This window comes from Silene latifolia, chromosome 10 (assembly GCF_048544455.1).
Source record: "Silene latifolia isolate original U9 population chromosome 10, ASM4854445v1, whole genome shotgun sequence".
Lineage (NCBI taxonomy): Eukaryota > Viridiplantae > Streptophyta > Magnoliopsida > Caryophyllales > Caryophyllaceae > Silene > Silene latifolia.
In genome coordinates this window covers 7,576,414-7,597,737 of record NC_133535.1, presented here as the reverse complement: position 1 = coordinate 7,597,737, position 21,324 = coordinate 7,576,414, and the positions used below count along the sequence as shown (strand labels likewise).

Sequence of the window (21,324 nt, the reverse complement as noted above, 5' to 3'; positions counted from 1 at the left end):
ATGTTAATAACCTTAATATGGTAAGATCAACAATATATTCTCATGAGATATTCAAGTATAAACTCATTGTTACCATAATTAGTGAGAATATATTGTTAATCTTACCTATATTGAGATTATTAACATGTGCCCTTAGGGCACATTTTAGAAAAACCCTTTAATAATATAAAGATATAACCATGATATAAAATATTTTCATAAAATAAGATCAAGATTTTATTTCATCACGCAAGTTTGAATTGTTTGCAAGTTTTTCGAACCGCTACAGTATTACCCAACATGCCTCGTCAACCTTTAGAGTAGAGCCCGATCCCAAACCAAACTCACAGAAGTCGAAATTTAACTAAACTCGAGTTACTCACAAACTAACCCGAACCAAGCTCCAAATCCATATTATCTTTATCTATTTTCAGTTAAAAATTCAGCCACAAGATCACAACCTAAATCATAGGACCCACAATAGTCAAGTTGCCTAATTTACGGTCTAGACGACCTCTCTTTCACTCTTGACCATATATTAACACAAACTCTCTAAAAACGCCACGTCACCAAACCCCTGGGTCCCACTTCCTCTTTTCCTTTCCTCTTCCCTCTTCTCAACTCGTCCTCTTGACTCACTCCTAACTCAACACTTCCCCGAGTTTGTGGCATATAATACTTCCCATTAAAATAATTTAAAAAGTGTAAAGTTAGGTTTCTTCTCCCACTAATATCGTGCCATTTGGCAGCTTCTAGTGTCTCTTTGTTCTTTCCCTATCCTATCCACCTCATTTTTTAAGGTTTTTTTCCTTTTATCTTTCTGTACGTTTTTAATTAAGTCTATTTTATTTAAACCGAAATTAGCTAAATAAACTAAACTGAATTTGTACGACTTTAACCTAAACCAAAATTAAAGAATATACTCCGTAGTACCTATTTAATTCTTTTTCTTCTTTTAAATTAGCGCACTTACATCGCGGGTTAACTTCATAGTTACGGTAAGAGAGCTACTACTATCTGAACTAACTCTTATTCTCATTACCTATTTATATTCACATTCACATTTGTATAAAGATTGAGAAAATTAAGGAGTCGTTTAATTGTCAATGAAAAATTAAATTTTAATGAATTTCAAAAATACATGAACTGATTAAAAGTAGTATTTAATATTCTCTTCCATCCACACCAATGGTAAAACTAGTTTTTTGGCACTATTTATGGTCGTATAGAATATTTGATATTATTCTCAATCAAAATATAGTCATGTGAGATGTTGTTTGATTATCGTCATAAATGCTATAAAAATATCAAAATTTTATAATTTTTAATAATGTGTAACTAAAGATATTTACGTTACAAAACGTGTCTCGGCAAGTGTGATAAAGTAAATGTTACCTTTGGTGTGGATGAGAGGGAGTAATATCCAGTAAAAAAAAATTATGTGATTTTAGGTAATTAAACAATCTTATTTTTTCAATTTTTAATCCTCATTTTTAATTCACTCATTTAAGCTTTTATTTATTCTTTTGAATCTTTAAATACAACCTTAAGGCTTTATATATCATTTTTCTTAAAAAAAAAGTAATACGAAATAATAATATATGAAAAATAAAACGTAAAAAAATGATTGAGACGGACTAGTGAAAGAGCAAAGAGGAAAATGAATCAAATCCACAAGTAAAACTCGTGGCTCAGATTGTTTCTGAGTTTTTTTTCCTTCGCTTGAAGTTCTTCAACTTCCCTCTCATAAAAAAAAAATTTTTTGCTCTTACTCATCTCTTACTCTCTCTCATCGTCAAATTATTTTTAGCTTCGTACAACACTCGATTTTTGTACTTTAATCTCATTTATTTAGTATAAATTGTACTCCGTATGATATATGAATTTGTGAGTTATATCTCAAGAAAATGGGATGAATTTATTGTGATTGTTAGTTGATCAACTATGGCGTCACCTGAAGGTATAATTTCCGATTCAATTTTTTTTTGTAGTTTTTGTGATTTTTTCTAGGGTTTTGAAATTGTGCAGATGATAAAATCTCAATATTTATTTGTGTGTGTTGTTGAATGTTGGATGAAGGTTATGGCGAGGTTGCGATTGTTGCGGTGAGGAAATTGTGATATTTCGCGATCAATCGAAGCGAAAAATAATTTAAAAGTTTCGAAAAAATGGAGGAATTAAAGGCGGAAAATTATTAGTGAGATGCTTTTATTAATAGTTATGTAAATTCATGTTTTTTTGATTGTTATTGTTCTTGTTGAAATTTCGTTATTTCGAGTTTTCGACGAAGTTCATTTTTAAGGAAGGCGGATCTCTATCAATATTTGTTGTGTTTGTTTTCTGTAGTAGTTACTTGTTCACTGGATTTCGGCGTGAGGTCGTGAGTGTGTACTGTTCGACTACGCTATGATGTTCGGTGTGTTTAGAGCAGACTGTAGTTGAATCGGTTGTTGATTTGAATTAATCGCCGAGGCGGTAATGGACGCTTATTCTTCCGGTGAAGAGCTACTTGTTAAGGTAGTACTGTCACTTTACTTCTTAATGCATCGTATTTTACTTCAGTTAGTCTTGTGTGAGTCCGTTGAGGAAATTATAAACACGATTATGAATCGAGTAATATAACATGAAATAGAACCGCTATGTGCATACAACAGTCTCATTGAGTTTTTGTCATTACATTGAATACCTGATGCATCCTCTAATCTATTGTATTAACTACTCCGTATATTCTTTCCTTATCAGTCATTTGTTTACCTTTGATTAAAGACTTAAATTAGTTCCCATAACAATAAAAACCGTAAACAGATGGTTGAAACGGAAAGAATAACTTTTACTATTAACTTTCCTGGCTTACTAGGTACTTTATAGAAGTAGGTTATACAAGTATTATCATGTTGTGCACTTTGGAAGGTTGCTTAGTGAAGTTTAGGTCATACCAAATGAAATACTTGCTATCTTCATGATACTTGCTTAGCTAGGTTACTTGAGGAGTTTTCCGGCTGTTTTTTGTAATTTAAATACCTAGGTTGGTGAAGTTTAAGCTAAACTATACCGTACAGTTCGTTGAACTGATATTTTGTCAATTTCATTGGAGATAGGTAGTGTTCATGTTATGCTTATCATGTTTTGTTGTCTTGATATTAGACTAGGAAACCTTATACGATTACAAAACAACGCGAGAGATGGACAGACGAGGAGCACAATAGGTTTCTAGAGGCCTTGAAACTCTATGGTCGAGCTTGGCAGCGAATTGAAGGTGTTGATTTGCTTTGACCTTAGCTTTACTTTCGTTTTTTAATATCAGCTTACTTACCCGAGTTATTGATGAAGAATAGTAAGATTATGATAATTAGAAGTAAACTAACTGAATACGTAGAATTGAACAGATCAGATTTTTTTTATAGGTCTTGTGCGGCAGCTGTGGGCTGCCTGGCACAAAACTTACTTCCAAATCTGCTTGATCACTTGGCTCTAGCCCGGACCTTTAGTCCTGATTTTAGACGATATGAGATTTATAAAAATGTGACAATGAATAAAACTGCATCATCTAGATCCAGTTTGGGAAGTTTCCTCTGTTGCTGTAGTGATAAATATTATCAGCTTTCCGTGATATAAATTTTAATACTGGTGTAAAAAATCTGGCCAAAATAGTGACATTGGCTTTTCATATTTCTGTTTTGTCTTTGCAAATGGCCTCATCACGCAGTTTGTTTATAAATTTTATCTTACCTGAATAGCCATTTCTTCTCTTCTTTTTGTTTGTTGTTTGGTGGTGTGTAGAACATATTGGGACAAAGACTGCTGTCCAGATAAGAAGTCATGCTCAGAAGTTCTTTTCAAAGGTTCATTGGTATCTCTCACCTAATGCTTTTTTAAATTAGTACACACTCCTGTTAATTCGTGAGCCTGCTTTTATTTCAAACTGTGTGCACAATCATGTTAGCGTCTTCGTTTTTCTTGTCTTAATCGTAAGCCTGCATCAAAGGACTACTACTTCACAATTGTGAGCCATTTTGCTTTATTCCATTGTAATCCGGAAAAAGTGTGTAGATATTGTTCCGCAATTATGGTCTTCCCACCATTTGACAACTTCCTGTTATTACTCTCATTCACAAGTACCTTCCATTTATCATTGTTTGTTGTTACATTCGTACATATATACCTTCCATTTTCTTTATGGCCCTTCTTTTTATTTATTTTTGTATAATGAGTCTACAACAACAACAACAACATCAGAGCCTTAATCCCAAAATGATTTGGGGTCGGCTGACATGAATCATCCTTTCGAACCGTCCATGGGCGAACGCACGCCTAAAAATGCGAATAAAAAAAGAGAAGATGAAAAACAAAAAGTAAGAACGAAAATGTAATGGAAAGTCAAAGTAAACTTAGGGGTTTTAAAATCGAATTCCGTCTTTCTTTTATAAAAACTTAAAACTTAAATTGAGAGAAAAGATTAAAACGATTTTTAAAAACCGAAATAGAGTTAAGGATCCGGAATGAACCAGGTAAAATCTATAAGAAAGTGGTTGGTGAAAAAGTGTAATAAAGGAGAGAAAAATAAATAATTTCGTTCTTTTGACTTTCCATTTTTCTAAATTGAGTTCTTGCAGTTTTTAACATTTCGTAGTTATGTTTTCGTGTCGCTTTTGTATAATTGACCCACTTGTATTTTCTTTACATCTATTTATGTTGTTTCCCTTGGGCCTTAGATGTTGTGTGATGTTTTAGACGGGAAGGTATTTGTGAATCCGGAGGGAGTATTTGTAGCGTAAATATTTGTGATGTAGATATTGCAGTCATAGTCAGTTATAATTTGGCTGTGTAGCGCGAAGAAAATACATTTGGTGTTGTTCGCTAGTTTTTCTGTTCATTATTCATCTAACTGCTGAAATGACCAATACTGGTGGGATCAACGGCTAATTTGCTTATGATACTACAAGCACTTGTGACTAAGGGGAGAAAAATGTTGATCTATTGGTAAAAATGGCATGCTATGCTGTGAGAGTAGAAATTTCAAGGAATTGTAGCATTCATTCATCTAAAAGAGACTACTTATGATTCTATTGAGGTTGCATTTCGAGCTTCCTGTTGAACAATTGTGCTGGTATTTCTTATAGATTGATTTGCTCTTCCAGATTAATAGTTCTCATGAATGGCCTCTCCAGTCCTACTCATTTCCTTTTTTTAGTTTCTGATTGTATTACACCAATTGAGTTCTCTATGTTTTATACGGAATAGTAACTTAAATTCCGCTGTCAAAAAGGTGGGGTCAACTAGAAAAGGTGAAAGAGTGAAAATTTAGAGATGGAGATTCTGAATTTCTGAGGTTATGTTGGAAGGGGATTAGCATTTTGTAGTATCTCATGTTACTTTTTAGTTCACTACTTCAGTTATCATGTTCTGAAATTTAGAAAGTGTGTATAAGACAAATTCCGGGTAAATTTGTTCGGTCTTCAACCAGAATTTTTCTAATCCGGTCCGGTTTTGATCCGGGGTTTTTGTCGGTTCCGGCTCCGGTCCGATGCACAGCCCTAGCGGCGCCAACCATTTACATAAGAGGTCGATTCCCGTCCTTGGAAAAGGGAACGCCAGAGTTGACCTTTCCAGCATAGCCCAAACCCAAATACCAAATCCATAGAAAGGCTATTCAACTTCTCAAAAAGAAGGTACGCTCCCCTAAAGAAGAGATTATGAAAGCATTTGGATTACTATTTGGTCTTACTCTTTAGTATAGGAAAATAACGTGATTTTAGGTTAGCAATCTTCGTTCAGTTTGAGAGAGGTTCTTAAAGCATGTGTCAGGAAAAGAAAAGGAAAAGGATAGGGATATCATTCTGTAATTGTAATTGTGTAATTGTTATTATGCAGAATGAAAATGGAGTGTTTTTGATAGGTAAGTGGAGGGCTCAAAAGAGCGGAGGGCTTGAGAATGTTTGGTAATGTTGGGAAAGTAACCCGAACATGACATTGATGTACCTTAAGTTATGAATTTAATTAGTAGCATTAAGATGAGATGTTATTTTATGTTAGATGTAAAAAAAGAGTAAATATAAGAAGTTAGATTTAGTATGATGTTAATGAGTCTTAATGTTACTAGGTAAGTTAGGACTTGGTACCTTCTATATAAGGGTCACTAGTCATGGTGGATAAACAGTGTGAGTGAGTAGGTGCTTAATATCCCGAGTTAAGCATAGATTGAAATCTATCTTAGCTAGTAGCTAAGTGTTGGAGGATTAATTGTATTATTGTTAGTGCTTGAATAATAATAATACAGGTTGGGTTGTGGTTAAGTCCATAACAAAATATTGTGTTTTTGCACCGTTTATATATTTGTACCAAAAACCCCAACAAGTGGTATCAGAGTTACGACTCGATGGAGAAAAGTTTTGGTACAAAGTTTGAGATGGAGTTGTTTAATGGTAAGAACAATTTCTCGTTGTGGCAAAGCATGATAAAGATGTTCTCATACAACAGGGGTCAACAGGGGTTGTATGTGACTCTTGAAGATAAGAAGCCCGATGATGTTGAAGTTCTCAAATGGGAGGACACAATTCGTTTAGCCCTTGCACCCGAAATCAAGTATAGTGTTTTGGAAGAGACAAATCCTAAGGAGTTAGTAGACCAAGTTATGTAGCATTTATAATGCAAAGTCCTTAGCTAACAAACTATTCTTGAAGAAAGATCTTTTCGAGCTCCAGATGGTAGATGACGGCGATTTGAGAGACCATCTAAACAAGTTCAATGGCTTGATCACCCAATTGGCGAGTTGGATGAGACATTCAAAGAATACTACAAGGCTATAATGTTGTTGGCTTCTCTTCCCAAAAAGTAGAACACGGTTATTACTAGTTTACTTGTGTGGAAGACAACATTAGCCTTAGATGAGGTCGTCGTGGTTTTGCTTGAGTCCGAAAAATTGATGAAGCAAAGTAGTGGTGGCTCTTGAAGTGATGGAGGAGCTTTTCTGGGTGAATATCACGGCAAGAAGAAGGATGGTTTAAAAAAGCACAATCCTAATATCAATTGCTTCTAATGCGGTGAGTTAAGTCATATTCAAGACTGTGTCCTAAGACAAAAGAAGATTTGAAAGAGTTGAAAAAGACTCGTGCTAGTGGGGTTGCAGAAGTTGATGATGGTGAACTCTTAATGGTTCATGGTGAAAAGGAATCTAGTGAGAGTTAGGTGTTAAATTCGGGAACTTTCTATCACATATGTGGACGAAGAGAGCAATTTTCTTCTTATGAAAAATGTGAAGGTAAGGTGGTTTGCCAAATGGTGATAAGGCAAAGATTGAAGGGATTGGTGAGGTTAAGGTAAGACTTAATAATGGTCAAGTTAGAAGGTTTGGTGATGTTAGATACACACCAAACATTAGTAGAAATTTAATCTCATTAGGTAGATTAGATTTTACGGGTTGTGATAAAAAGATAAAAATTGCTAATTTTTCTTACAAAATGACTTCATGCATACTTACACTGTATAAAACTATAAAATAAACTAATATTATTAGCTTCGTGAAATTCATTAAGATAATTTAAGAAAAGTTTTAAAACGAAATCATCAACTTTGTGATAAAAAAAAAAGATTTCATGACATGCTCAATTTTTTTATTAGTTTTGAAGTTTAATTTTTTTCTCATATTAAAATACATTGAGATGAAATATGAAAATATCAAGGTATAAATTTGCAATGAATAAGCAATAAACTAAAAAGAAAAAACTCTATAAATACTGCCCATTTATTGCGCGGGATCTATACTAGTAGCAAAACAATAAAACTAAACCAAAAAACACACGTCCAGGCCCGTTCGATCCCTTTGCCCTTTGCGGGTGTTGCGACGACCGACAATGTCATACCACCCGACCTGTTAGGCAGGATCCGAGGCGGACAAGAAGAAGGCAATGACGGGATGTGGCGGAGGTTTATAACGGTGGCGGTTGCCGAAACAACAAGGCAGATATAGTGGCCATAGCAACGGAGGACGGCGGCAAGTGTGATGGCGGCTGCGGCATGGACGGTATCAACAAGGCAGCATCAAGGCGGAATTACTACAACATGAAAATCGGCGTGAAGGGGAGAGTATTATTCCTAATATATAAGGTGGTGGTTTGGTTGTAGGGTAAAGGGAGATCGGCGGTAGGGGTTTTGGTTTGTGACGGGGTATGAAGGTGGAAGGCGATGGTATGATGAGCTCGAAGGAAGTCGGAGGTCAGACATCTTGGTTGGGTTTGGTTTGGTGAAGGTGCGTAGGTTAAAGGAGGAAGACTAAGATTTATTAGAGGGAAAGGTTATGTTAATGGGACGAAAGGTTGCTACGATGGACCAAAACCACTTTTATTATTTTCCTAATAATAATAATAATAATGTTTTATTAGATAAGAATTACGCACCATCTCCGGCGGTGGCTTATATAGTGGGTTGTATAATATTCTATTATATCCTAAATTATATTTTCCTAATATTATACTCCCTCCTATTCTTAATAACCCGCCCCTTTCGTGGAGGGCACAAGAATTAAGGGTTGAGAGTATTATATGATAAAGTATTGTAGTGGGGTAGGAGATTGGAGAGAGAGAAGGTATTGTGTGATTAAAATAAGTATTGTTGTGGGGTAAGGTGTTTAAAATAAGTATTGTTGTAGGGTAAGGTGATTAAAATAAGATAAAGTATTAGTATTGTGGGGTATTGTTGTGGGGTGGAGTGAGTAAAATAAGTATAAAAGTTTGCCAAATAAGGAAATAGGGAGAGTATTGTGAATAGACGAAAAGGGAAATAGGGAGAGTTATTTAAAATAGTAGGGAGTAATAATTAACCTAATATTCTCTAATAATTTGGTCTATAAAAGAAAAATGGTATGGTATGGTCTACAAAAAAGAACTTCGACATGTTTTCTATATATGTAATCTTCTAGAAAAAAATCATTGTTCGAGAACACAATAGTAGAGACCATGCTTTACCATATTGTAGTAGTCTAATGCCATATGATAGGACATAGACAACCATTGGTGGGCATTAATAAAGAAAGGGGTGTAGCGAAAATATATTGACCTTATTAAGTACATGTATGAGGGAGCCACTATTGAGTATAAGACTATGTGGGGAAAACAGAAGAGTTCCCTATTATGACTGGAGTGCATCATGGTTGTGTTGATTGATGAAACAAGGGATGGTGTTGAAAGGAAATTGGAGCTTTGGAGACAGACATTAGGAGCTTGAGGCTTTAAACTGCTATAGTGGAACCGTGGGTAGGGAGTCGGGTTGCTTCAGTCTTTGAGTCTTGATGGGGAGATAGTCTATGGTTGCGACTTTTTTAGGTACTAGTATTGGTGCCCAGCTTCGCCCGGGCTACCTCTACTTATCATTAATTTTTTTTAATTAAATAAAATTACTTAAAGTTGTATAACCCATAAATTTATCATTAATATATTTTTTTATGACATATCCTAAAATTACGATGAAATAAATTTTGAGACAAATTCACTACTCCCGCTATTAATATTTTATTCTTATTAATGAAACAATAGTAATTACATTTCACTACTTGCCCGTAATCATTGTTACTTTCACTACTCCCGCCGTAATTATTGTTACTGTCACTACTGCCGCATTAATATTGATAATTTCACTACTCCCGCCGTAATTATTATTACTTTCACTATTGCCGCATTAATATTGATTTTTTCACTACTCCCGTTGTTGTTTATACCACTTTCACTAATCTCGCTGATAATATTGTTACTTTTATTATTCAAATAAGTGATTACTATCATATAACTATATCCACTGTTACTACAATTCTTTTCTTTAATGACGAAATTACTTTTACTACTTAGTCATGCAATTTTAAAAATATATTACATATATGCATTAAATCAAATCGAAAGAATTATATTTTTATATGTTAAATAATTAACATCTCTATACATCTAATTAATACCATAAGTGTGCATGTTTATACTAATTAATTATTTTATTTTAAGGAAATTGACCATCTTCTAGTCTTCTATAAATATTTAGGAAAATTACTAAGCATCTTCTTTCTATTAGTCTCCTTGAAATTGATAATCTTAATTAATTATTTTATTTTAAGGAAATTGACCATCTTAATTAATTATTTTATTTTAAAAAAATTAACCATGTTTTAGTCTCTTACAAATGTTTAGGAAAATTACCAAGCTTCTATATAATTTTATTTTAACCCAAACTATATAATATTTGCATTGAGATCCCTTAATCGGGTCCATCACACGGTGCTAGTGATTTAAAACTATATAGTATAATTAATTTGCATAACTTTCTTTAATTACATTGAAGTCCCTTGGTTTCTGGAATTAATATATAGTATTGATTTATGATCCATTATCTAGAGAGATGGTAAATTAGATGGAGATGTGGCTCATAGAATCAAAGCAGGATGGTTGAAGTGGAAGTGGAAGAGCGCCACGGGATTTCTATGTGATTCGGGTGTACCCTATAGGTTAAAAGATAAATTTTATTGCACGACAATTAGGCCTGCATTCCCTCCTTTATGGCATTGAGTGTTAGGTAGTTAAACATGGGCATATACAAAAGATGAGACATGGGCATATACAAAAGAGGTAGCTGAGATGCGTATGCTTTGCTGGATGTGTGGCCACACAAGGAAGGATAGGTTGAAGAACGAGGTGGTCCGGGAGAAAGTAGGTATTGCGTCGATTGAAGATAAGATGAGGGTGTGTTCGAGGTGTGGTTTGGTCGTACGACGGAGAGCACCGGAGGTTGACGGTGAGGAGAATTGGAGTTGGGAAGTGGGTAAGTTGTTAAGGGAAAGGGAAGACCGAAACAAACATGGATAAGACTCATAAGAGTGATTGAAAACGATATTGAGGGTTTTGGGAATGAGTGAGAGTATAGGGTAGTATGGGGTATTGTGGAGAGAAAACATCCATGTTGAAGATTTAGTTTGAATTTTAGATATTTCCTTATCTTTTATCTTTTTACTTAAATATTTATTTATTTTATTTTTAAAAACGACTTTAACTCTTTTATTTTACAAATCCGTTTTGCCGCTTTAACCTTTAAACTTAGTTCACGCTTTTCTTATTTTTATTTTAGTTTTTTACAAACACACTTGTTTTGTTTACCTTTTATCTAACGTTTTTTTCTTTGTTTATCTACCTTTGACCGTATTGGTGGTTATTCAAACCTACACGGATTCGGATGATGATTCATGTTAGCCGACACTAACGCTTTTTTTTTTGTTGTTGTTGTTGTTGTTGTTGTTGTTGTTGTTGTTGTTGTTGTTGTTGTTCCCTTAATTTTATACATTTACTGAGTTCCTATTTAGGGTCTGCCACAGTCAACCATATTTGAACCTGCTTTCTTTGGACATCTTTATGGTGTTCACAAGTGCATCCTAGTTTGGAATGGCAATAGAAGATATGATGTTTACTTAATTACTTACCTTTTTGAGGTGTTGTTAGTGTGACGTGATTTCCTGTGGAAGGTTTACGCCGTACGATCTATTATACAAGGATATTTAAGGAACACATTTTAAACAGACACAATACCCGTCAACCGTTCCTTTTATATTAGTGAGAACATCCCACTAACTTTGGAGTATGGTGTCCACACTCCACAAAGGTAAAGCAGGGGGATACAGGAACATGGCATAGCCCATTGAATATTTTCTTGACAGCTAATAGGATGTTATATCAATTAGGGGAACAGTTATCATGAGGGCGATGTTTAAGCTTTTTTTTTTCAATGCAATGACCTTTGAAGTTCTTTCCGTAGTCTTGGAAGATGTTTGTCATAGAAGCTAGAGCATTTGCTGTAAACTTGTAACCTCTTTGGGGAATACCAACGGCTTTTTCACAAGTATGTTTTTGATTCATTTCATCAAGCCAGAAGAGAATATAGTGTTAGGCAGATTGCTAAGGAACTTGCAATGGTCACTCCCCTTCTTGTCCACTGCTCTGTGTGTGTGTGTTTGGAGGTAGTTCTGTATTTTGGCCTCATTTGGAGCTAGTGTCTCTCAAGCTTGGCTGTTGGTAGGATTGTCTGATGTACTTATCCGTTCAGTCTTTTCCTGTTCTGACTTTCTTCCGTTTCTTACAAGTTTCTTTAAAAAGACATTTTGAAAGATCTTTTTATTTTTTATTTTGAAAACCTGAATTGTTGGATCTTTTATCCAGATTTATGTTGAGTCAAACTCAAAAGGGAGAACCTTTAACTTACCAGCATTGGAGCGTGCAAGTGTTAGTCTGAGTTTCTAGGTAGCTCATCCCTTCATTACTGTAATATGTAATGTCTCCTCCCTGTTAAGGATGAATTAATATGTCATTTTACTGTTGATGTTTAACAAAAAAAAAAAATCACTGTAAACGTTACCGTTTTTTGAAGAGTGGGTGTTGTAGTCTTCTTGGTTTGGTGACTCTTCGGGTTATAGTTGACTAATTTTGGTTACATTTGTGTCACCTACTGACCTTAGGTTTTTTTATTTTTTATTTTTTTTAATATTGGACATGCAAGTATCGGACAAGCATTATATTCAAAATATCAAATTGCATATTTTATTTTTAATGATTTACTCCCTATCTTTCACTTCTCATCTAATCTAAATATACTATGGTTTACAGCTTTACATTTCAATGATTCATCAATTTCACCTGAAGGTTTCTTCGTAGGGGTTCGCATGTGGTTATGCATACCAAATTGTATTAAGATTTTTGCAAGATATTGTAGCAATCACACAAATAGGATATGAGACTAAGGATTGGGTGTTGTAGTCTCATATACCTTTGAAGATGACCCAAACAATCTTTAAAAGGTCTTTAGAGAGGATGATGTTGTTGAATGTCAACTTGTTTATGTTTTCAGTTAGAAAAGGAAGCTCATGTCAAAGGAGTTCCAGTAGGACAAGCAATCGACATAGAAATTCCCCCTCCGCGCCCTAAAAGGAAACCAAGCAATCCTTATCCTCGCAAGACTGGTGCTGTTTGTTCCCCAAATGCTCAGGTGAGAGCAAAGGATGTGAAACATACATCATCCTGTCCTTCACATTCTTCACAACAGACCGCAGACTTGGACAAAGAACCACGATCTGAGGTATGCTTCATCCTTCACTTTTGTCTTATTGACGTTTTACTAGTCTCCTGTTAGACCGTTTTACTCTAAAATTGGTGAAAATGGATCCGTCCACAAGGGGATCATGACTTTATATGCTTGTGTAAGGTGGCCTTAGACTAGAATAAGTGTTCTTAATTAGCGGCACTTAATTATTGATCGACTGAAACGTGCTGCCAATGATGGGGAACAAAAAATTTACGCCTTTACTCTGTTCCAGGAAACCCCGTCTCCTTTGGGACCACCTTCTAAAGAAATCCCCGCCAGTGTTGCAGAAGCAACAATTCAGTTATCAAATTTGGAGTTTGTGCCAGTGAATAAACCATCTGTCAACCATACGACAAGTGAATCTCATGTTGATGATGGCCCTAACATATATCATAAGCCTGACAAACCCGATTCTGTTGAAATAGTTCAAAATGATTCAAGTGAGATTTTAGTATAGCTTTTTCTTGAACTTTTTACAAAAGTGTCTTCTTTATTGGCTTATTACCAAAGATATAAGCTGATAGAGTTAAAGTGCCAGGTAGAAGTTTTCGCAGGCATGCTTCGGTTCAGATTCTTGATGGATGCCAAGAGGCATGTAGCCAGGGTCTTTCATCAGATGTTTCCTATCAAGAACCAAGAGTTCAAATGGAGATTGTGGGCCACCCTGGGTTATATAGTAAACCAGCAGTTTCAGGTGCCGTAGAAAGCCAGAACAGCACATCGAGATCCAGTAATCATCAAATCTACCCGGGTTTTCATCCTCCATTTGACCCTTTACCCAGCAATCAAGAAGGCTACTCCTCATTTCTGCAAATGACATCGACCTTTTCTAGTCTGGTTGTGTCTGCTCTCCTTCAGAATCCGGCTGCCCATGCTGCAGCAAGTTATGCAGCTTCTTTATGGCCTAGCACAAATGTCGGAAATTCAGAAAGTTCTATTCCTGGCAACAGTGATGGGGTTGCTCCTCGGCCAATGCACCCAACTCCAAGTATGGCAGCCATTGCTGGAGCCACTGTGGCAGCTGCTACTGCTTGGTGGGCCGCCCATGGATTGTTACCGTTTACTCCTGCTTTCCATTCTGGGTTCTCAGTTCCTCCTGCCTCCATACCTACTACTGTAGGTAATGTTGGCCAGAGTTCAGTGGCTTCTGAAGAGAAGGAAGCTAACAAATCCCAGATTCCTGACTCTCAAGTTCAGCAGCCGGAGCATTCAGCTTCAAATTCAGGAAATTCCGGTGAAATAATGGATATTGAAGTAGTAGCCACCGATCCCAACGGCGTTTCTTCGATAAATGAACAGAAAGAGGGAAGCAAAGGCAAGAATAAGAAACAGGTAGATCGATCTTCTTGTGGTTCTAACACACCTTCAGGTAGTGATGCTGAAACTGATGCTTTGGGGAAGAACGTCAAGGAAAATGAAGAATCGAATGAAGCTGACTTAAATAATTATAACAGTGAACTTAACGTCCGCCGACTCAAACTTATTGGCAACATACCGGAAAACTGGAAAGAGGTCTCTGAAGAGGTAATTGCTCATTCTCATTTCCATATCTCAATCCTCATATAAGTTAGTCTTGTGCGAGGCGATGGCATATGTGAGACTAGAGCAATTGCATAGTTCGAGTGTTTCTCATCTAACTACGTGGTGTTCAATTGATTCGTCTTACACTCTTACATATTAAAGTAATAAGACCTTCTCATATAAGTTTGTATTAGACCCGTGGAAAGCAACCCGACCTGATTGACGCGAGCTACATCACCCGAATGCGACCCGAAATCCCGAATTGACCGGACCCGACCCGAGTTTTCTTGACCCGTAGCTAACCCGACCCGAATATGACCGGATCCGAAATCACCAAACCTGAATATGACCCGACAAAATATAACTAATTGAACCGAAAAGACTTCAAATGGCTATTTATCTATTATTCATTGAGCTGAAAGTGGCCTGACCCGAAACAACCCGACCCGCTTCACCCGAAACAAACCCGACCAACAAACCCGAAACCCAAAATGACCCATCCCGACCCGAATTAACCTGAAATCAATGAGAGACCCGAATTAATCGAACCCGACCCGTTTTGCCAGGTCTAGTTTGTATCCCATAAATGGTCATCGAACTGTATGATTTTTGTCATTCAAAGCTGTCTCTTGTGTAATTGAACATTTAAACATCTCAGGGTCGCTTGGCATTTCGAGCACTCTTCTCGAAAGGGAGATTGCCACAAAGTTTTTCACCCCCGTCGAATAATTGCGATAAAGAACAAAAAATTACCGATGGTGTTGAAGATCAAGGACAATATGCAACACAAAGCAATAACGAAGCATCACCGTCTCTATTGGATCTCAATAGCAATGCCTGGGAATGTATTTCCAGTAATCAAGACAACGATGAAACGGGTTCAATAGGTCAGAGTAATGATGGTTTTTCCCAGGGGAAACTGACGAGTAATAGAACAGGTTTTAAGCCGTACAAGAGATGCTCAGTGGAGGCTAGGGAAAGCAGAATGCTGAACTCGACCAATCCCGAGCAAGGAAACTGTTCCAAGCGGTTACGCTTAGAGGGGGACGCTTCACTCTGACCATCTAGTGTCGTACAGAATACGTGGATGTGACTGATGAACGCTCTCCGAGGTGTCGTCATTCTCCTGGTTTATTTATCTTAATTGAGTTCTTTAAAATATTTATGAGACTTTTCGTGTTTCGTGTACCATTACAAGACTGAATTATTCTCTCTGTTTCTTATATCTCTACGCATATAAATCCATCATAGACTCGAAATCATTATGTTCATAAAAACTGATGTCACGCTGAATAAATCTAATATGATCTCTATTTTTTCTAGAAGTGTCTCTATTTTTTCTAGTACTATACTTCTACAAAAAAATATACTTCGTATCTATTTATTTGTTTACCTTTTTTTTTTTTTTTTTTTTTCTTGTTGAGTTATAACAAATGATTGAGACAGAGGGAGTACTCTGTAACTATTCTCTGCTAGGGGAACTCATTTCTAAATTAACTGTTAGGATTATGCTTGGTTGATGATGCCAAGTCCTTGACCATTTAATCGTGTGCTTTTTAAGTTCTATATTGTAGATATGAAGCTCTCAATTTATATGCCAAGACTGCCTAATGGTGATGATCAAGAATCAAGAAAGCCTTAGTTTAGCTTGATGTTGTAAACTTAATAGTTTAACTTGTTTAATGCAAACCATTGTGGTTTCTGGTTCAATCAAATGGAGATTTTTTTGGAAAAAGTCTAACTATACAATCCTCTAAAAGACTGGTGTGTTTTCAAAGGATACCTTGTATCTTAAATGAGAAGATAGAGTTTATTTTCAAATTAATTGAAAGGTTAATCTTGTCGCAAATTATATTTCCTTAAAAGAGTATTTTACGCCTTTTTCTATTTAGGCAATGTTTATGTTTCCCATAAAAATTGTGAGAATACTCTTTGTTTTGAAAAACCGGTTGCCTTGAGCCTTACACACCAAATCCCATTATTTTTCAAAGTATAAGTTTGTGACCGTCACAAGCAAGAGGGGTTGTTTTAAGATAACCTTTCACTTTATTACCACTTGTGATAAAAGGGCGAAGGAGTGTTTTGGGTTCCTTGTCTTCCATTCTTTACCCACTCCTTCATCTATAAATAACTTCATCTCCTAATTTATTGGTAAGACTTTTAAGATCATATTATTGAGAAAGATCTTTGCAAATCATTCGTGCATTTAAAGCTTTGTTTTTTAAAAGTGTTGTCAAAATCGTTTTTACGTTTTAAAATTTTCACTTGTTATAAAGCTGAAAATCTCCTTTAATCAGTTCACTATACTGTAGGATCTAAACTTGTTCCCTTATCTCATATTTAAGTTGTAATTGTTGATTTCCATATTCATTAAGTGAATTGAGATTCAAATCTTGTGAGATAGAACAAAAACTCTGGAAGCGGGTAGCTTTGAAGTTTTGAGTATTTGTCGACTGTCATTGACGATGGATCCGTTAAACGTGTGCTCATTTGCGCTTTTGAGGAGGAACTGTTTGCAGCCTCACCAGAAAATCATTTTCTTAAGAACTTGATGATGTATCAAGGACGCCTCCTTCAAACTGCAACGCGGATTTGTAGAGGTTCGATCAGTTAGTTAAACTCTCGATTCACAGACGAATTCACAGTAACACTAAAGGATGAAGATAAAATGTCACAATTTTTGTATGTATCAATTTATTGGTTTAAACTCGAAGACAACAAACTCGTGAATAGCACAAATCAAGATTCAAGAACGAAATATTGGAGGGTGAGAATTATGACTACTGAAATTATGCTATTCACAATAAATTTCGGGTTTGTGTCATTGCATCGTAAATTTGTAACGGCTTTATGAAGATTTCGAAGGTTATTATTAATAGCGTATTTTAAGGTGTATTTCAAATTTTGGTCGTGAATAATTTCTCTCAGTTTAACAAATTAAGATATCCAGAATAGATAACATATTTTAAACAGTGATAATCCTTGATGCATCGATTCCGTATAATACTCTCTATTTTTCTATGACAAAATAATGAAATTTGAGAGAAAAAAAAAAGGGTAACAAATCAAAGAGAAAAGAATGATCTTATCTGAAATGAGAGATGATTGGTTGCCTAGCCCGCAGCACAGGTGCTCTACCCTCGCCTGAGTCCACCCGGTTTAGACCCGCGTGTGTGATGACCGCCGAGACAATTTCCGACGACGATAATTAATTTGACGCTAAAGAGTGGACAACCACAAACAAATCACTAACCCAATTTTGTGAAAATTCAAAATTCAACACAAACATTTGTCACATCTCATAGGCTCATAGCAAATATAACAAATATAGATTTTCATCAAATTGGCAAGTAATTCATGTTTGTTGAAGGGAGGTTCAACTTTATTTCAGTGACCTATAAATCCTCTAATAAGGCCACATAGGATTTACACACTTTTATCAAACTTTTGACCATTAGTTATTTAGTTAGCTACTATTCCTTGAATATTTCTCCCTTTAAAATATCTCTTCTAAAACATCTTCCCTTGGTCTCCTATCACTTGCATTATTCCATTACAATCTTTGTGTTTTCAGGTAAACTTCACCTTTTTATGATAATATTTGCGAAAGAATAATGAAAGGGTGTCACCAGGTGGTACTTACATGTGAAAGGGTATTCAATACCAACGGGTGGTGCTATCTCATGATCCTTTGCGAAATATGATTTGATTTAGCGTTTGTTTGTGTAGATGTGTAATGTCGTATCATTTCTCATTTCTCATGTCACTCTTGCGTTACATGAATGTATCTATATTCGGTTCCATTTTGGACGATGTTGAAATCAAAAGTCTTTGTTGATAACGTCGTTATTGTATTGTATAGTACCTATCGTAACTTTATCAGTTAAACTTATTGATATTTATATTCAATTTAAGTTTAGTTGATGTTGAAATAAAAAGTCCTCATAGACATCTTCCTTATTTTAAGATGACTAATTCATAATCACAATTGTACATCAGAAATGGCTGAAGAAAATGTTACAAAAGAAGAAGCAATGGGCGTCATTTCACCACGACCACCTGCACGTTTGAACGACCGGATTCTATCGTCTATATCCCGGAGATCGGTCGCAGCCCATCCGTGGCATGATCTTGAGATTGGTAAGTTCAAATACAATACATACATATGATATATAACATAGAATTGAACTTTTATAAGTTATACTTGAATGAAAAAATGTTGCAACTTCTATAATTGCAGGACCTGAAGCACCAGGGACCGTCAATTGTGTAAGTTCTTAATCTTACATATACTGAAACTACTAATCATAATATGTACTCCCTCCGTCCCGATCAATCTATTACTTTTTGCACAAAGATTAAGAAAACAAATATGAGTGAATTTGGACCACACAGATCACTTAACCCCGCATACACATGCACATAAACCACAAAGGTTGCCAAAAATGGAAATAGATAACTATTCAATGATACACCCAAAATGGAAATAGATAACTATTGACCGGGACGGAGGGAGTACTTCAGTTGTTCCGAAAATAACATTTGTATTCGATATGGTAATAAGAAGAATTTACACCAATACCAATTCACATTTAAGACCGTCTTAATTTAAGATGGCTCTCATAACCGAATTAACTAAAGGTGAAAATAAAAAAAGGTTGTGAGATGTCTTAATTTAAGACGGTCTGAAGCAGAATCTACTAAAGAATTTATAAGTCGTGTTTGCTACTTACGTATGAGGTGATATAGGTTATTGAGATCACAAAGGGAAGCAAGGTTAAATATGAACTCGACAAGAAAACCGGTATGATTAAGGTAATAAAACGACTTCAAAAACCTTGTCGAAAATGTCAAGTATGTACTTATGCAATGCTTGTATTGCAGAAAAAATATGCTGACATTTTACCTTATGCTTTGTACATTGATACAGGTAGATCGTATCTTATATTCATCAGTGGTCTACCCACATAACTACGGCTTCATTCCTCGCACATTATGTGACGATAACGATCCCATCGACGTCCTCGTCCTCATGCAGGTACTTTTATTTCTACTTGCTATAGAGAAATGGGCAATATTTTTTTGTTTTCTGAACCTCGTTTTCAAGTGTTGAATTAGACCGCGTCTATAAGGCTTTTACGGCCCTATGTTGGAAAAACGGATGCACGATTTTGTTGAAAATGTTAATATGATGACGATAATGTACAGGAACCAGTCTTACCAGGTTGTTTCCTGAGAATTAAGGCCATTGGACTGATGCCGATGATTGATCAGGTACAAAAGTATTCATGGTTAATTCAACTTAATCCCCATTGTCTAGACAAAACTCAGACATCAGTCTCGACATTTTTGCGAGACTGATACATTTGTCGACTAATTTACGAGACTGACTGGAACTTGAATGATGCAGGGAGAGGCAGACGATAAGATCATAGCGGTTTGCGCTGACGATCCCGAGTACAAGTACTACAATGACATAAAGGAACTTCCTCCTCACCGACTTGCTGAGATTCGACGTTTCTTTGAAGATTGTATCCTTACCTATGCTAACCGACCTTATTTTCGTTTCAGCAAATTATAATATGTCAACACTTCTTAATTCTTATACATTGAAGAAGTTGTCGACAGAAGTAGATTCTCGACACTTCTCTATGATTTCGGTAAGCATATATATAGAATTTGATGAAATAATTGCTTGTCTTTAACAAAGAAAATAGACAAGAAGAATGAGAATAAGGAAGTTGCTGTGAATGACTTTCTACCCAAGGATTCCGCCTATGAAGCTATACAGCACTCGATGTAAGATCTTCAATCCCGACACTACTAACATTCTTAGTTGTTCTCTCTGCTACATTCATCCCCTCCCATTTTCTGCTGCTTCCTACTTATTTCCTCTTTAACGACTGAGTGCAGAGATCTATATTCGGAATATATCATGCACACACTAAAAGGATAAAGTCTTACACAAAGGGTCCAATGTCGATACATCACTTTCTTGTCAATTGGCCAAGATCCTTTGAGAAGAATCTAGTAATATACCACCCATGAAGTAAACGTAAAGTACCCGTGTTTTTCTACATGCAGAGATGGCGGAAATCATAGTTGTGATATTTCTGCCCCTTTTTCCTCCTCTGCAATCTGCTCTTAGGAATATAATTATTTACTATTATGTTTTTAGTTTTAAACTGTAAAATGAGACTAACTATACTTCTATCCATGTATACATTTTGTATTGTATAAAGGAATCGATCATACGCTTGATTTTATTATTGTATAAAGGGATCGATCATACGCTTCATCTTTCAATCATTTGCACCAACATTATAAGGGCAGCCCTATGGGATTTTGACCATCTGCCAAATTCACAGTCTTTCATAATTCAACCATAACAAAAGAAGCAGTTCATAGACTATACATCTGAGGTAGTACCTCTTATTGTTTATTTTCTGAGTTTTATTGTAAAGTTTTTGAGTTCTACTTTAGTATAAAGTTTTTGAGCACATTTACCAAAACATTACACTAAAAAAATATAATATTGCTCAAAAACTATATTTATAACTCGTAATATGCTCGGAAAAAATGTGTATATGCTCAAAAACTACAAGGTCTGAGGTACTACCTCAGATGCGTAATCCTTTTTCTCCAAAAGAAGCTACTAATCTATTACCAACCCTCGAGGAGGGAGCTCATGAATCATAACTAACACTCGGAGATTTGTGGTTTGTA

General features: G+C 35.7%; 2 protein-coding genes across 8 annotated transcripts; both read left to right on the top strand.

Moving 5' to 3' along the window:
• The first annotated feature begins 1,672 nt into the window (after positions 1–1,672).
• Positions 1,673–15,923, top strand: LOC141604923 (protein LATE ELONGATED HYPOCOTYL-like). 7 transcript variants are annotated; one of them, XM_074423491.1, is made up of 9 exons: positions 1,673–1,939; positions 2,059–2,176; positions 2,326–2,496; positions 3,124–3,235; positions 3,760–3,821; positions 12,844–13,071; positions 13,310–13,517; positions 13,616–14,601; positions 15,257–15,923. In XM_074423491.1, exons 3-9 carry the CDS (start codon positions 2,458–2,460, stop codon positions 15,656–15,658), a joined length of 2,037 nt encoding a protein of 678 aa, XP_074279592.1. In that variant the 5' UTR covers positions 1,673–1,939; positions 2,059–2,176; positions 2,326–2,457; the 3' UTR covers positions 15,659–15,923. The 7 variants fall into 7 exon arrangements, with proteins under 7 accessions (XP_074279592.1, XP_074279593.1, XP_074279589.1 ...); XM_074423492.1 differs by having other exon boundaries at positions 2,059–2,196; XM_074423488.1 differs by having other exon boundaries at positions 1,678–1,939; positions 13,610–14,601.
• A 2,179-nt stretch (positions 15,924–18,102) lies between these two features.
• Positions 18,103–20,904, top strand: LOC141604922 (soluble inorganic pyrophosphatase 1-like). Its single transcript, XM_074423487.1, has 9 exons — positions 18,103–18,172; positions 18,598–18,738; positions 18,839–18,867; positions 19,348–19,413; positions 19,529–19,636; positions 19,807–19,872; positions 20,009–20,129; positions 20,316–20,397; positions 20,512–20,904. The coding sequence occupies exons 2-9, from the start codon at positions 18,600–18,602 to the stop codon at positions 20,552–20,554; spliced, it is 654 nt and encodes a 217-aa protein (XP_074279588.1). The 5' UTR covers positions 18,103–18,172; positions 18,598–18,599; the 3' UTR covers positions 20,555–20,904.
• The last annotated feature ends 420 nt before the right edge of the window (positions 20,905–21,324 follow it).